General features: G+C 40.6%; 1 protein-coding gene across 1 annotated transcript; it reads right to left on the minus strand.

Annotated features, from left to right (window-relative positions):
* Positions 1 to 4,331: 4,331 nt before the first annotated feature.
* On the minus strand, positions 4,332 to 8,997 carry LOC124162895. The gene is made up of 2 exons (XM_046539594.1): positions 7,857 to 8,997; positions 4,332 to 4,754 (listed from the first exon to the last, which is right to left on the minus strand). Exons 1-2 carry the CDS (start codon positions 8,176 to 8,178, stop codon positions 4,531 to 4,533), a joined length of 546 nt encoding a protein of 181 aa, XP_046395550.1. The 5' UTR covers positions 8,179 to 8,997; the 3' UTR covers positions 4,332 to 4,530.
* Between the last annotated feature and the right edge of the window lie 6,534 nt (positions 8,998 to 15,531).

The following is a 15,531-nucleotide window of genomic DNA, read 5'->3' on the forward strand; positions in this document are numbered from 1 at the left end:
GCATCTGGGGCCCGTGTGACGTCAGGTGGAGTGGCATCGCATGGGCGCCAATCTGGCCTTTTTCAGAAGAGGTTAAAATTGACCATTACCATTCGTCTAAACTGGTATTTCTAAAACCAAATACTAATTTGTGTATTATGAATGCATTAATGGTGGGTTACGAATCGCAATCAATGCCTTTCGTTTTTGTTGATAAAGGAAACTATCCTATTGTCAATACTTTAGATTAATGGAATGAAGGCAAAGTATGTAGTAATTAAAGCCATAAGAGCTGGCTTTACTTCATCTTCCTGAAAATTTTCCCTTGTAGCGACTACCCACCTTATGTTTCCTTCCCCAGGTGAAAATTTTTGCTTGCCGTTTCTTTTCACAGGATAAAGGACAGGATAGGGAAAGGAAATTTGCTCTTCAATTGGCTTCTGATGCTTTCCAGTTGGCTTGCATTGTGGATAGTCGCTACTCAATTGCGTTCTAATCCCTTTCCATTGGACCTAGAATTATGTATTTTGAGGAGTAAATGTGACTATTTTGCCATCAGATTGCTTTTCGATTTCTTTCCCAAAAAATTAGAATTATTTCAAATAATGTTGCCGTCCTACTGCATTCTGTTTCTTTTCCGAAGGACTTTTTGTTAGAGGCTTTCTAATGGACTATGGAGAATTAATTACTATGAGATAAAATGTATGCATTCAAAAAAGAGGTGAAATAGATGTACGAGCATGGCAGTATGTATTTTATGTAATTCAAGCTTTATTATGTTTGAAAGGCTCCTTGCAAAGTTATGAAGCCATGAAAGCACTTAACAAACCAGATAATAATTAGATTTTCCATCATTATTTACATGAAAATACTGACCAAACACATTTTATATACATATCAACTCCAGTATCCACCAAATATAAACCAGGATTATTTTTCATGAGAATTGAAATCCAATAAATAAAAGCCCAAATTAACTATCCTTTTTGCAATAAATTTGGGACCAACATGAACTGCACAATGAATCAAAATCATGGTATGAAGCAACACATAGGATACCTCTATTGGACTCAATGTTAAGAGCAAAAACATTTGTAGTACCTAACAATCAAAATGGTGATGGCTCAAAGGAGAAGGTGTTGGAGTAGGAAGGGGTGAAGGATCTTAAGAACATAGGTATTGGCTGACACAAACAGTTCCAAGGCAGTTTAGGATTAAGTTACAAGGGGGATGAGGATCAATTACATCCGTTCTGGTGGGTTACAGAGGCTTTAGTTTCCCAGAGATTTCTTCATAAATATGATTCTTCTCCACAAAAAATATTGGCTGACACAAAACTAAACCCTCTGAGCCATTCACAGTAGCCTAATTTAAGCAGGAAATTGCCAGGCTATTTCACTCAGAAATGCAGACGTTTATAAAAATGTCAAAACCATTAACATTCCTCATTATATACTGATAACTTATCTTAGTGCAGAAAAATTCTCTTCCTCAGTACATATTAAATAAACTATTGAAAAAATCATATCAGTGAAATAATTTTATAGACAAAGAAAATTGACATGCCAAGGAAAGGTGAATGTTGGCACTTTTAGGGTTAATGAACAGTGAACATGAGGTTCAATAACATATTGTTAGGTACATGTATTACTTTACATTCAAAATTAAGTCATGCATATGATAATTCTTTTGCAATTTACGCAAAGTGATGGCAGCCTATGTGCCTATATCACTACATACATAGTTTGTTTTCATAAATTTAATGAAGAAATAGCTTTATGGACTTATATATGTCACTTAAAGAGTTTCGGCTTCTGTTTTCAGGGTTTGCATGTGGTAGTAAAGTCTGAAAAAGGAATTCAACTGTACAAAAATGCCAATTATGCCAACAAGCACTGGAAAGTTGAGCAAAAACCACAAAATACTAAATGTAACACGAAAATTTGCATTGTCAACCATCAAAGTTCGTGAAAATTTGTTCACAGTGAAAATAAATATTATGAAAAAATAAATAATCAGTCTCACAAATTTTAGTACAAGTAGGGGAGTTGTTGATAAAAAAAAATGGACAGTGACGTGTTGCATACAGATCAGGAAAATTGCATCATTAATGCATTTTACTGGAACCAGGACGGATGGCAAGAATTCTCGTTTTTTCTGTTGACTCCTTTTATTTTGACAATTTCATTTAATTATCTATGTTTGTTCCCATGAAATGGACAAAATCATTAATAATGTAATTTTGCGTAAGTTTTACCCTTTTAGCATGTCCACACATATTTTTTTGTTTAAAAAGTTGTCTTCATAGTTGCTACTTTCACCAATTTGCATCAAATATAAAAGGATTGCTAACATCATACCTGTGCAACTACAAAAAAATTCCATTAAAAATCATTTTAAAAATTATGAAACAAAAGAGAGGAGTGCACGTTAAAGAGTTCCAGTTTAAATACCTGCCAGAAAGGAGGTGCATGAGGGATTTAAACAATGCTGTATGCAAGGTGTTTATCAGAGAGTGAGAAATATGTATTAAGTATCGTTATTTAACCCTCTTCTTATTTAGCCCTTCCACAAGGGTACTTATAACTCTTAATCTGGACAATATTACGTATATTTATCCTTTTAAAGTTATTTCCAAGTATATATATATATTTTTTTCAATTAATCATTTATATCCTTTTTCATTAATTATTTAATATATTAATAATATACTTAGGTTGGTACCTACATATAATTTTTAGGTAACTGCTGGAACAACAAGTGTAAGCTAAAAGTCCCATATACATATTTTAGATCACAGGTATTCATGAGGGAGGGGGCAGGGACTCCTATTTAAATTAAATAAGAATGAAAAATAATGAAGAAAAAATCAAGAACCAATGACTGAATTAGTTTTGTGAATCGTGCAGGAGGGCTTTACCATGGCATGCAGGGCTACTCCATCTCATAATATGATCCTATCCATACTATGTATATATGGTCATACACTACTTGATAACACATTTACAGTCATATACCTATATAAGCGAGAACTGGATGAGTGAAAACCTCAACAAATGAGACAAAATACCAGGTCCAGTCATTTTTACTCTTGAGAGCCTCTATAAGCGAGAATCTAGGAACCTCTATAAGAGAGAGATTTTTTGGCAGACTTCAGATGGAGATGTACGTGCACGCTGTCTGTGCATGAGATTTTCCTACACAGACGAACGAATGCTGAAAAAATACGTGTCCTTGCTCTCCCCTTTTTATGATGGTCGCTGGTTCGCAAAGTAATAGTTTTGGGACCCTACACACTGTACACAGGTTACGGCCTGTAGTACACAGGCCGTACCCTCGAAATGCGGGAGCAGGTACCAAGACCCCTCATCTTACATCACCCCCCTTTTGTGGTAAGGTCATACAGTGTGGTAAGGTTGTATGACATTGGTTTGGTTTACAAAGATTTGCATTACTGATAGTCCGTACGGAGAGTATGAGGGTTCTGGGCGAACCCTTCCAAGGATACAACACACCGGGTACCGATTTGATCGTTGTGTAGCGTGGTAGTCCTCGTCGTTGGCTCAATAAAGGATAAAGACTTTTACGGGGCAATGAACCGCTCGTGGTGAGCGTTGTTTTATTGAGGAAGACACTACAATCGATCAGCACCAGCAGTAGCCTTGACCACCTTGACAGTCGGCGTAGAACTCTCTAGAACTCTGCGGTTGGCTGCTCTTCGCGACTGGCTGTCTCCACTCCCCTGGCGGTGGCAAGCGGAACTACATATCAGCTGACGATCATTTTTGCGCGTCGTCTGCACCGACTCCACAAGCCAGTGGCTTATACGCCCGATCACCCGGGGAGGGGCAGGAGAGGAAGGAAAAAGGAAAGAGGCACCGCCGCGATAGGAGCCCGTCAACGCCTCTGGGAAGGGAAAGGGGCGGAAGGGACGGGACGAGGGAAAAACACCCAAACACTATATTAGCAAAGGGGGCCCTACTATTAGCGAAACCAAGCATAAGCAATTAATGTTCTGACGATCTTGGAGGGCCCTTCTATGAGGAAGAAGGATCCAACGATCAAATCGTTAGATGATAGTACGTATGGTCTCCGCCTAGAATGAATGAATTCTAGGTGGAGCAATCATATGCATATTTTCCTGTATCCATATACAAAAAATTGCATTAGCCAATAAGAAATTTATTAACTCACTACACATTATCTCTTTGGATGTATTGGGTCAGAAGCACATATCATGCGCTTTTTAATTCCTTAATGTTGTCCTTTACAACTTTCATGAGGGTAAACAGTTACATTTGTGTGTGTCGTGTTTGTTTCACCGAACGTGGAAGGATTGAAAACACACGCGGTACTCTACACCGATTTATTCAACACATTGCAACAATACAACCTCGGCCATATGGCCGTACACCATACACCGGATATCCGGGAACACACACCAATGCCCTCTTGGTCCCAACACTTAAAACACACAAAAAACAAGTGACACACAAAATCCATTACATCACATTCCTCCCCTGCTAGGTTTCAAAAACCCTCCCTTCAGCCTCAAAGATTAAGGCGTACAGGTGCCTTGCTTCGTCGAGAGGAGCGACGAGGCTCACTGAAGGTGGCATCCCGAGGTTGGTCTTGGAGGTTGCTTTGAGGACTGGTAGCTGGGGACAGGACAGGAATCAGTGGGTACAGGCATGCTGGCAGGGTAGAGTTATGGGTCTCCAATGAGGAATGTGGAGGTTGAGATGGTGAGTCCACCCTGTATCTAGCTGGTGCTCCTGGAGATGGAAAATCCAAGGTGTTATTATACTTAGGATTGACATAAGGTAATGACAAGGATTTAATTTGGTTCATGTGGACTAGCCGAGTTCCACCTCCAATTTTCACTTTGTACATCACTTGGCTAACTCTTCTCTGAATAATCCCCCGAACCGGTTCAGTTTTTGGTTTTACTCTCACCAGCACCACTTCCCCCTCCTTATACTCAGGATACTCATGATTATGAATAAGGGGAAGGGGGGACCGCGGTTTGATTAATGAGAGGAGGGTGCGGGGTTTGAATTTCAACATTAAGTCCGATGGGCTTAACCCACCAGAGGAAAGGGGGGTGGTACGGTAGGAAAACAAAATTTTATTAAGGACCCCTTGAATGTTTTTGTTGTTTGCCATACTAGAGCTCAGTTCCTTTTTAAGGGTTTTCTTAATGGTCTGAACTGCCCTTTCTGCAAGGCCATTTGATTGAGGGTGGTAGGCAGGTGACTTTAGGACCTCAATGCCTTTTGACTTACAAAATTCAATAAAATGTTTGGAATCAAAGGGTGGGCCATTATCAGACATTAATTGCAAAGGGAAACCAAAAGTACAAAACAAATTATTTAAATGCTCACAAACTTTTTGTGAATTTGTCCCATATGGCATATAAAAGGCTTCAATCCACTTAGTACAGCTATCAATCACAATAAGGAAACATTTCTGCTCTATTACAAAAAAATCTACATGTAACCTACACCAAACATCAGCCATAGGCCAGGCTACATTTGCTGAACAATCTGGTTTAAAATTTGAAATCTGGCACTGTTCACAGTTACGGACCATATCTTCAATATCCCTATTCATGTTTGGCCACCAACAAACTGAGCGAGCTAAAGCTTTCATTCTCACAATCCCAGGATGGGAATCATGCAATAATTTCAAAATTGACTCCAGCAGGGATTTAGGAATAATTACCCTGGTGCCCATAAGAAGACAGCCATTTTCCAAAGAAATTTCGAATCTTCGTCGGAAAAAGGGAGCAATAGCATGATCCTCAACATAATGTGGCCAACCTTGCTTAGTTAATTCCACAACCTTACTTAATACTACATCTGTGGCAGTTTCTTCAGCAACTTCACTGTATGTCAATGGAAAATTAGTTGGGAGCACACTGAGTACATTTTCAACACAGTCTTCTGAGGAAATGGGGAGCCTAGAAAGTGCGTCTGCAGGACACATTAGGGCAGACTTACGATACTCTATTTTATATTGATAGGCACTTAGAACAATTGACCACCTTTGAAGTCTTGCTGCTGCAACAGTCGGAATTCCCTTATCAGGAGCAAGGATATGGCGAAGGGGTTGATGATCACTGATGAGTGTGAACTTCTGGCCATACAGATACTTGTGGAACCTTTTAACTGCAAAGATCAGAGCTAATGCTTCCCTGTCCAACTGAGAATAGTTTTGTTGTGCAGCCGTAAGGGTACTTGATGCAAACAGCACAGGTTTTTCCACACCCTCAATTATGTGGCTTAGAACTGCCCCTACCCCATAAGAAGATGCATCAGCTGAAACCAGGATGGGGAACTTGGGGTTATAATGCACCAACAAGGAATGTCCTAAAAGTAACTTTTTGCTATCTTCAAAGGCTCGGTTGCACTCATCAGACCATTCCCAAGAAGCATTTTTCTTAGTCATATTATACAAAGGTTTTATGACACTTGAGAGGTTAGGTAAAAATCTATGATAGAAGTTTAACATCCCTACATAAGACCTCAGTTGAGTGACATCCTTGGGAGGTTCAGCCTTCACAATGGCGTCCATTTTATACGCCATCGGTCGAACACCTTCTGCATTGATGGTATGACCCAGATAGTCAACAGATTTAGAGAACCACTTACATTTGGCAATGTTCACTTTTACATTATATTCATTCAGCCTCTTTAATACCATTTCCACTCTGTTTTTGCAATCTTGAAAATCCCTTCCAGAGATCAAAAGGTCATCCAAGTAACACACTACCATTGGTAATCCCTTGAGAATCTCCTGCATTACTGACTGGAATATTCCCGGTGCACTAGAAACGCCAAAAGGTAGGCGGGTGAATTGAAACAATCCCTGGTCAGTATTTATAGTGAGGTACTTCTGGGACTCCAAGCCCACTCCGAGTTGCAAGTATGCATTTTGAAGATCTAGAGTAACAAAGACAGTGCCTCCGGCTAATGAAGCAAAGACCTCCTCCAATTTTGGCAATGGGTAAAAATCAGTGACCAAGACTTTATTTACTGTTACTTTAAAATCCACACAAATTCGTACCCCTCCACCTTGTTTTGGTACACACAATATAGGGGAAGCCCACTCAGAATGGCGAACAGGTTTTAATATCCCACCCTGCACCATTTCTTCCAGCTGCCTCTGAACCTCAGCTTTTAATGCAAGTGGAACTGAGTAAGCTCGGTGAAATATCGGAGTAGCCCCCTCCTTCACCACCAGATTTGCATTAAAATGATTAATGGTATCAGATTTCTTACTATTAAAAACACCAGGGAACCTGCTAATATACTCTGAAACCATTTCTTCGACATTTAGAATTGGCTCACACACCCCAGCTTGGGGGTCAGATTTAGATTCAAATTGAAAAATGGACATGCCTTCCATTTCCATACTCAATTGTTTTACAACTTTCACACTGCCCAGGAACACCTTCCTCCAACCTGGAAATAAGGCATCCAGCCATGGTCGACCCAACAGTGGTTTTATTTTTCCCTTGGAAGAGACAACAATCAATTCTAAAGGATGACCTTTACTTTTCCCACTCTCTGGAAGGGATGCATTTACACTTATTTTCCCATGAACACAAAGTTGATCTCCGGTTACAGACTTAAGGGCTAGGGAACATTCGTTAAGAAAAATACCACTCAAGAAACTCTTATAAGTGTCTTTAGAAATTAGGGACACACTAGCTCCACTGTCAACTTCAAAAGCTAGGCGTATTCCATTGACAAGTACGTTAATTATCACAGGGGCGCTACCTGACACTGAACTAACCGTGGGCACATTAATTAGAACAAGTAACCATTTCTCTTGGGAGAACAATTGAATTATTTAGAGGAACATACTCTGACCTCGATTCAGTAGATTGATGGGGCTGATCATCTTGCCATTCGTCCAAATACACCTCGCGGACATTGCCACTCCGGCACATTTTGGAGGAATGACCCCTTCGATGACACCTGAAGCATTCCCACTCACGGGCCGGACACAAATCCTCGCGATGGAAACGTCCGCACCGCTTACAAGAACCGCCTCTCTGAGGTCCATTGCTCGGCCGGGTGCTCCACTGCCGTGACCCTCGATGCGCAGGAGCGAATTCTCTCCCCCATGGAGCCGCCTCTTGCAGATGTCGCTGGTGATGGTCTGGCGCGGTGACTCTGCGACGAACAGCATCCACTTCGGCTTGCGGTTTCGCCGATTCCAAGGCTGAACTCCTTTGTGCTAGCTCCACATCCGCGGCAATCGTGCATGCCTGCTCAAATGTGAGCTGGCTCTCTAGCAGAAGCCTTTGCCTCACCACTGTCGACTCCAGGCCGCACACAAGCCTATCCCTTAGCGCATCATTAAGGAAGTCACCGAATTCACAGAATTCGGCCAGTTTCTTCAAGGCGATTATGAATTCCTTGACACTCTCGCCCACCAGCTGCGAGCGGGAATAAAATTTGTAACGCTCCGATATTGTTAGGCGCTTTGGGGCAAAGTGCGCCTTTAGCGTGGATAAAAGCACTTCGAATGGCTGCTCATAAGGCTTCTTCGGAAAAAGGATATTTTTTAAGAGCGTGTATGTGGACGCTCCACAAAAAGTTATGAATAACGGCACTTGCACGCTCGACTGCGATATGCCATTGAGCAAGAAAAATTGCTCAAAACGCTCTGCGTACGAAGAGAAGTCCTCCTTTTCCGGATCAAACGGGTCCATACGCCCTACAAGCGAATTTGTCACCAACGGCGCCGCCATTTCGTAAAAATCACCATTTATTACTTTATCCCAACCGTCGTCGCCAACTGTCGTGTTTGTTTCACCGAACGTGGAAGGATTGAAAACACACGCGGTACTCTACACCGATTTATTCAACACATTGCAACAATACAACCTCGGCCATATGGCCGTACACCATACACCGGATATCCGGGAACACACACCAATGCCCTCTTGGTCCCAACACTTAAAACACACAAAAAACAAGTGACACACAAAATCCATTACATCACAGTGTGCTTCAAATGTTTTGCTGGTATTTCCTCTCCATCCTAGGTGAAGCAGGCAAGAAAAAGAATAAATGGGTACCATTCAAATATATAATTGGAATATTGATAATATGTAAAATGAAAATAGATTATAGTTATTAGGTTAAAGTACGTTTGGTGGGGCCATGGAGCAGGTAGTCCAAAGATGGGCGTGGTACATCCTCCATAGGGTCCTTAATCTTCAACCCTTTCCTCAAAGCGTTTGCCCTCGCTGGCTGGCTAGCCTTCCACAAATGAAATCTTATGGTCTAGACGAAGATGTCATTTCCTGGATAAGAGAATTTTTGAGCGACCGCGTCCAAAGAGTAGTATTAGACGGTGCAGTCTCCAATGAGGTTAGAGTCACTTCTGGCGTTCCTCAGGGCAATGTCATAGGCCCACTCCTATTCCTTCTTTATATAAACGACATTGGCGAAGTAGTACACAGTAAGTTACGATTATTTGCAGAAGACGCTGTAGTTTACAGAGAAATCCGTTCCAGCAAAGATATAGATGAACTAACGAATGACCTTGCTGCTATCCAAGCTTGGTGCGATGCTTGGCAGTTAGAATTAAATTTGAAAAAATGCGTCGTAATGAATTTCTGGAAGAAGAACAACTCCCTACAACGTAGCTATATAATTCGGAGTACCCAATTAGAGACTGTTGAATCCGTTAAATATCTAGAAGTTAGACTCAATAATGATCTATCGTGGAATAAACATATTCGTGAAATAACCGGTCAAGCTAATCGTAAAATGGGTTTTGTTAAATAATTTGGTTAAGAATATTAGGAAAGTGCGACGACAAAGTGAGAGAAATTAGCTACTTTTCCCTCGTTAGACCACATTTGGAATACGCTGCCAGTGTTTGGGACACTCATGAAAAGGCTTAATAACAGAGTTAGAACGCGTGCAAAGAAGAGCTGCCAGGTATGTGAAAGGTCGTTACGATAGTCTTGTTAGTGTAACTGACCTCTTAGATAAACTCGGATGGGAATCTCTTGTAACGTTTTTAAATATACACTACTTGCTTAACAAATAAATTCAGTACAATTAAAAAACAGGCTCTATATTTTGAAATTTGGAAGCAAAAAACAACATCAAAAAGCCACCATGACTATTACAATACCATTTGTACTACCCGTACTACCACTCACTGACCTAATGCCAAGAACTGCACCAGTGGGGACCTTGAATTCTGCCGTATCTCTTCCTCTGCTCTCTCAATACACCGCTACTTTAGTCTTTCTCTCGATCTTTCCTTGTAACACGTCTACCTCCTCCTTCTCTCCATACACGACTCCCCATTTCCGTTCACAACAATCTCCCCGTCCCTCACTACCATTGTTAGTTTTTAATTATTTACAAACAACATGGTGGCTTGTTTACATTATGTTACACTCTGTCGGACCGTAGATTGAAAAATAGACTAAACCTTTTAGATTAATTCAAGAGCAGTGTCTTTTCGGACGAAGTTAACCATATCTAACGGACGCCAACATACTACGGAAGATCAGACCATATAAATAAAATAAGAGAGATAGATTGTAGAACAGACAGATTCCGAATGTCATTTTTTCCATGATCAATAAGAAATTATAACGGCAGCAATAGAACTCGTAAATATATTGCATGACTTGTAGTGAAGCCTACTAACCTATGTAAAAATTAATGCATGTTTCTTAATTCAATTATTATTTCTAACACCATATAGTAGTATAGTTTGTTAGTATACGGGACGTTTTTTGGACGGTGTGGTGTGCATGTGGGAGTCCAAATGCATGCTGCATTCTGGTGATTAATCACCCCCTGCCAAACACCCTAGAGGTGGCTCGCAGGGTATTTGTAGATGTAGATGAACCATGAGGTATGAAATATGTGCCTTGTGGTCAATAATAACCGTCTCAGTTCTGATTTCGCACTCGTTGCCAAGAGGTCAAGGTTGTTGTTACCTGTGGTAGGTGTATTTTGCGTAATAATATAATATGTAAAGGGACTCGCAGTCACCGTCTAAAACTCACACAACCTATCCATCTTTCGGGTGTTTTTCGAATTTTTGAAGTAGTTCGACTGCTTTAACCCTTCAATATCCCACTAAGGGAATAATTGACCTATTATCTCGACGCAGGTTATCTAATCGGAGACGATGTGGAACTAAAGGTAAATTAACTGAAGCCTTGGCGTGCAAATGAGCGGTACCAGATGGCCAAATCATGCTCGGAACTCATTCAAACAGCCCGCTACTTTGCCCATTCCAAAGCGCTGTTGCCATTTTCCGGTGGTCTGCAGCCACGTGTTTAGCAAAGTTAACAAAATCGTTATTTTTCATTGCAGAATCACGGTTTAAAGACGCTCTTGATCGCACGATTGACAGGAGTACTATGCAAATAATCATTTTTTGATTATTGGATTGATTGATGGATTTCCAAAATGCAGTCATTCGAGAATCCAGACAAGCAATACGCCAACTATTGGCCGAATTAGGAAGTAGAGCTCCGAGGATACCTAAGTAAACCACGTTGACTAATCATTTGTATTTCTGGGAATTTACTGATTTTTATAATTATATTTTTGGTATTAAGCCATCATAGCGTCGCAAGTAATATATTTTAAGCATTCATATTCATGAAAAATGCCTTTTCAGTCGCCATTTTTTGCTACAATTCATCCTTTACTGGGACGGTGGTTTGTTTGTTTAATGCACCTGGGGCAACCGACGTATTGCAATTTTTCTTTTCTATCCGTCTGAGAATAATGTTATTTTTATCGCATTCACTCATTTATGATCATTAGGAACCCTATGAGTACTTAATGTCCGTGAGATTTTAGAGCATATTTCAGCTAAAATTTCTTAATTCCTTAATCTTAACTGCTATTTGTCGTTGCCCTTGGGAATTGTAATACCTCCTCAAAGCCAATAAAATCTTCTTAGATATTTTCTACTTAAATTATCGCAGTGGCTAGACGAATCATCCTATTGCACCTATGTTATCATTACAACAATATCCTCGATGCGTCTGCCATGTTGGCAAATTACGTCACTGCTTTCAGCGCCGCCATCGGTGGTTTGAGTCTCGAATAGCGGTCACTTTTCGGGAGGGAGGCCCCCCGCTGGGAAGGTCCAAGACACGAGCCAGCGAGGGCAAATGCCTCGAGGAAAGGGTTGAAGATTAAGGACCCTATGGAGGATGTGCCACGCCCATCTTTGGACTACCTGCTCCATGGCCCCACCAAACGCACTTTAACCCTTACTTATATATAAGTATGCGAGTAATTTAGATTCATCCATCAACTAATTTGATATTTGCAGTGGACTGTTATTCTGGCCACATCCCGGCGTCATGTTAGCAGATTAATATTAGTTTAGCTTTTAATAATGTGTATTTTATGTATATATCTTAAGGTTTTTGTATGCAATGTGTTCAGTTTTAATCTTCCTAATTTAGTGTGCATGCCCGCGCTTTGTTTCAATTTCTCTTCCACTATCGTTGGAAAGGTCACACTGGTACGTGTTCACATTTGATATGCCATTACATTTTTTGTGCTTCTGAGCACTACCAAAATTGTTGAAAAAGTGAATTTTATCGCACCGAAGCAGCTGAAAACAATTCATAACTGCAAATTCCAGTCGAAGGAATCGCGTAGTGATCCGGAATATTCGACCGAAGAGGCCAGCGAAACTATAGTCATCGCCACAGCAACCTACGCGTTCGTAACCGGAAATGAATAAGTTCAGTTTTAATACCAATTATGTGAAATCATTTTTAAAATGATATATCTCTAATCTCGATTTAGTGACCCATTACTCAGAGGGTTTGGAAGAAATGGTAACCACCCCAAAAATTTCCTTGAAAAATAAAATTTCGACTGCTCTAATAGCGTGTCGAAGGATAGGAGGAACTGTGGAAACCTAGAGAAGGAAAATAATTCTTGACGGAACGCATAAATGGGTTTGGGGAGGAGATCTTAGTTGCATTAAGTAATAAAAAATTACAAGTAAAAATTTCTTTGAATGAATCTTGAATAAAAAGTTCTCGCTTATGTTTCCAAATGTTATCCACTTCGCTTCTATACGAAGCTAATATTTTCAAACCAGGTGGATATCAACAATAGGGTGGTTTCCTATTATTTTTTTATTGCCTAAATCGAAAGATTATTACTCCTGGAGTACGTATTTCACGCTTTTACATTTTTAAATGACGATATCTATTTTTCGCGATTAAATGAAAAGTGAAAAATTTCAAGCGCGCGAAAACGCGACGCGTAAGTATGAATGCCGGGAAATCTCTCCGTGTGTCGTGTTTCTGGTTCCCGCTGCCGCCCTGTGAGGTAACCTTGAGGCGAGGCTTAGCGCTGATACGACGCAGGCTGCTAGCGGGTAGCTGAGTACCCTGCTGGCTGGTAGCGCTTGGCTTAAATAAGGATTATTAATACCTTATCAAATGAAGAAAACTTTCCGATCTTAGCCAGATTTAATAAGTGATTATTTAGACATATTTCCCTGAGCTCTGCGCCTCATGCATGCATTGGTAACCTCAGACGATGCATAACTCCTATCTTCTCGTATAGAAACCAGGTCCCTGTGACGTCACGTGGAGTGGCATCGCATGGGCGCCAATCTGGCCCTTTTCAAATGAGGATAGAAATGGACCATTGCCATTCGTCTAAACCGGTATTTCTAAAACGAAATAATTTGTATATTATGAATACAGTAATGGTGGGTAACGAATCGCAATCAATGCCTTTCGTTTTCTTTGATGAAGGAAACTACCCAATTTGCGAAAAGCGTCAACTCTATCGATAATACAGGTGTCATTAATTTTTTCTAAGTAAAATAAAATCTTTTGGCAACAAATTAATAACATCTGGCGTCCAAATTTCGATATTTAAACACAAAAAACAATATGTATAGTATTTATTTCTTGAGGTCAGGCTGAGTTTGTTTCCTAATACTGAGGTATACGGGGAATTGTAGAATTAAATCTAAATATACCACCACAAATTAATTTCTATTGGTAAAATGGACCGGGAATCGAACCGCGCCGACAGACTATGGGGTACAACAACAATGGATGGAGTCCCAGGGTGAACCCATAGAGCAGAGGTCTTCGACCTTTTTTAATACAAGAGCCAAAATCGATTTCACATCATCCACACTAGTAGGCCACAATGCTCCACGTCACTTTGCCTCCTCATCGATAAAATAAAAAAAAAAACATTTAATTTCAAAGTTCAATAATCTTTATTGGCTAAAACGTTCAATCAATTAATGCGATTTTTGAAATTATTTAATTTTAATTGGTGTATCGATATTTGATTTTTTTGTTTGTAGTTGCGATAAATATTTTCTTTAGCCTCAAGGGGCCGCGATAAATTAGCCGGCGGACTGCGCGTTGAAGACCCTTACCCTGGGGTCACAACCACGAGGTCCGGGAACCAAGTACTATTAACCTATTCACCCAGTCATCCCCGGGAGGGGGTGGAGAGGAAGGAAGTAAATGAACGGAGGCACCCCTGCGAAGTGAGCCCGACGACGCCTCCAGGGTAGGAATAGGGAAGGAAGGAATGGGATGGCAGAAACCGCAACGCCGTCATTAGTGCGGCGTAGGTTACCATTAGCGAAACCATGATTTGATGTACATACCTACAGAAGGGAAAGATTTTTCTATGAGGAAGAAAAATCCGTCGGTACTTTCGTGGAAGGGCAAAACAACATTGAGGGCACAGTTGAGGATAAGGCTAGCTACCACCGAGGTAGCCTCCCCTTGTAATTGACATCAGTGGCGCAGCGAGGGGGGAATTTTGGGGGATAAAACCCCACCAGAGCTCAGAGAATTTTTTAAGTTTAATCCATTTAACTTTATTGGACTGATATTACTAATAGAATATTGTAAGGATGAATAAAATATCCCTCAAAAAGCCGTAAAACTCTCCGTTTTGAACCATTTATCTTTAAAGTTCCGCAACTCATTAATCTCGCACCTACCGCTTATCCTGGTGGGTATTCCATACCCCCACACACCCCTGTATTAGTTGCACCTAAAAAAAACCCTGACCGTACCGTGTAAAACGGCCTTTACATTTTCTCACGGCGCTGCCGAGCTACTCCTTCAAATACCATTCAGGCTACTCCGCTATGTGTTTCGCCAATCATTCCGTCGTAACAACACCGTTGTTTTTGTCCAATTTTTGGTTCAAGCTCAGAAGTCCCATCCCTTTTTCATCCATGGAGGAAATCATACTTTTGAAAGTGCCCGTTACAAATAGAGTGAATAACACGAGAGGTGTAGTGTACGCTAATATGTTACTTAGGAAAATTTCACCTGTGACGAATTCGACTGAATCCTGTTGCTGCATTCATGGTGAAATGACTCGTAGACATAAGGCGCGATATACCGGAAAAAAATAAAAGGCCGGCGAGCATCTTTCACTTTGAGATGCTTCAAATTCTTATCTAAAACGACCACGGTCGAGGCCTTTAAGATAACTAAACCCTTACCATTGATCGCGGCAGAGA

The sequence above is a fragment of the Ischnura elegans genome, chromosome 7, assembly GCF_921293095.1.
Source record: "Ischnura elegans chromosome 7, ioIscEleg1.1, whole genome shotgun sequence".
Classification (NCBI taxonomy): Eukaryota; Metazoa; Arthropoda; class Insecta; order Odonata; family Coenagrionidae; genus Ischnura; species Ischnura elegans.

Coding starts and splice junctions, on each gene's coding strand:
- LOC124162895 (XM_046539594.1), bottom strand. CDS start 8,178: ATGCTGTTCGTCGCAGAGTCACCGCGCCAGACCATCACCAGCGACATC. Junction 4,755..7,856: donor CATCAATCTACTGAATCGAG/GTCAGAGTATGT, acceptor TTCCATCTCCAG/GAGCACCAGCTAGATACAGG.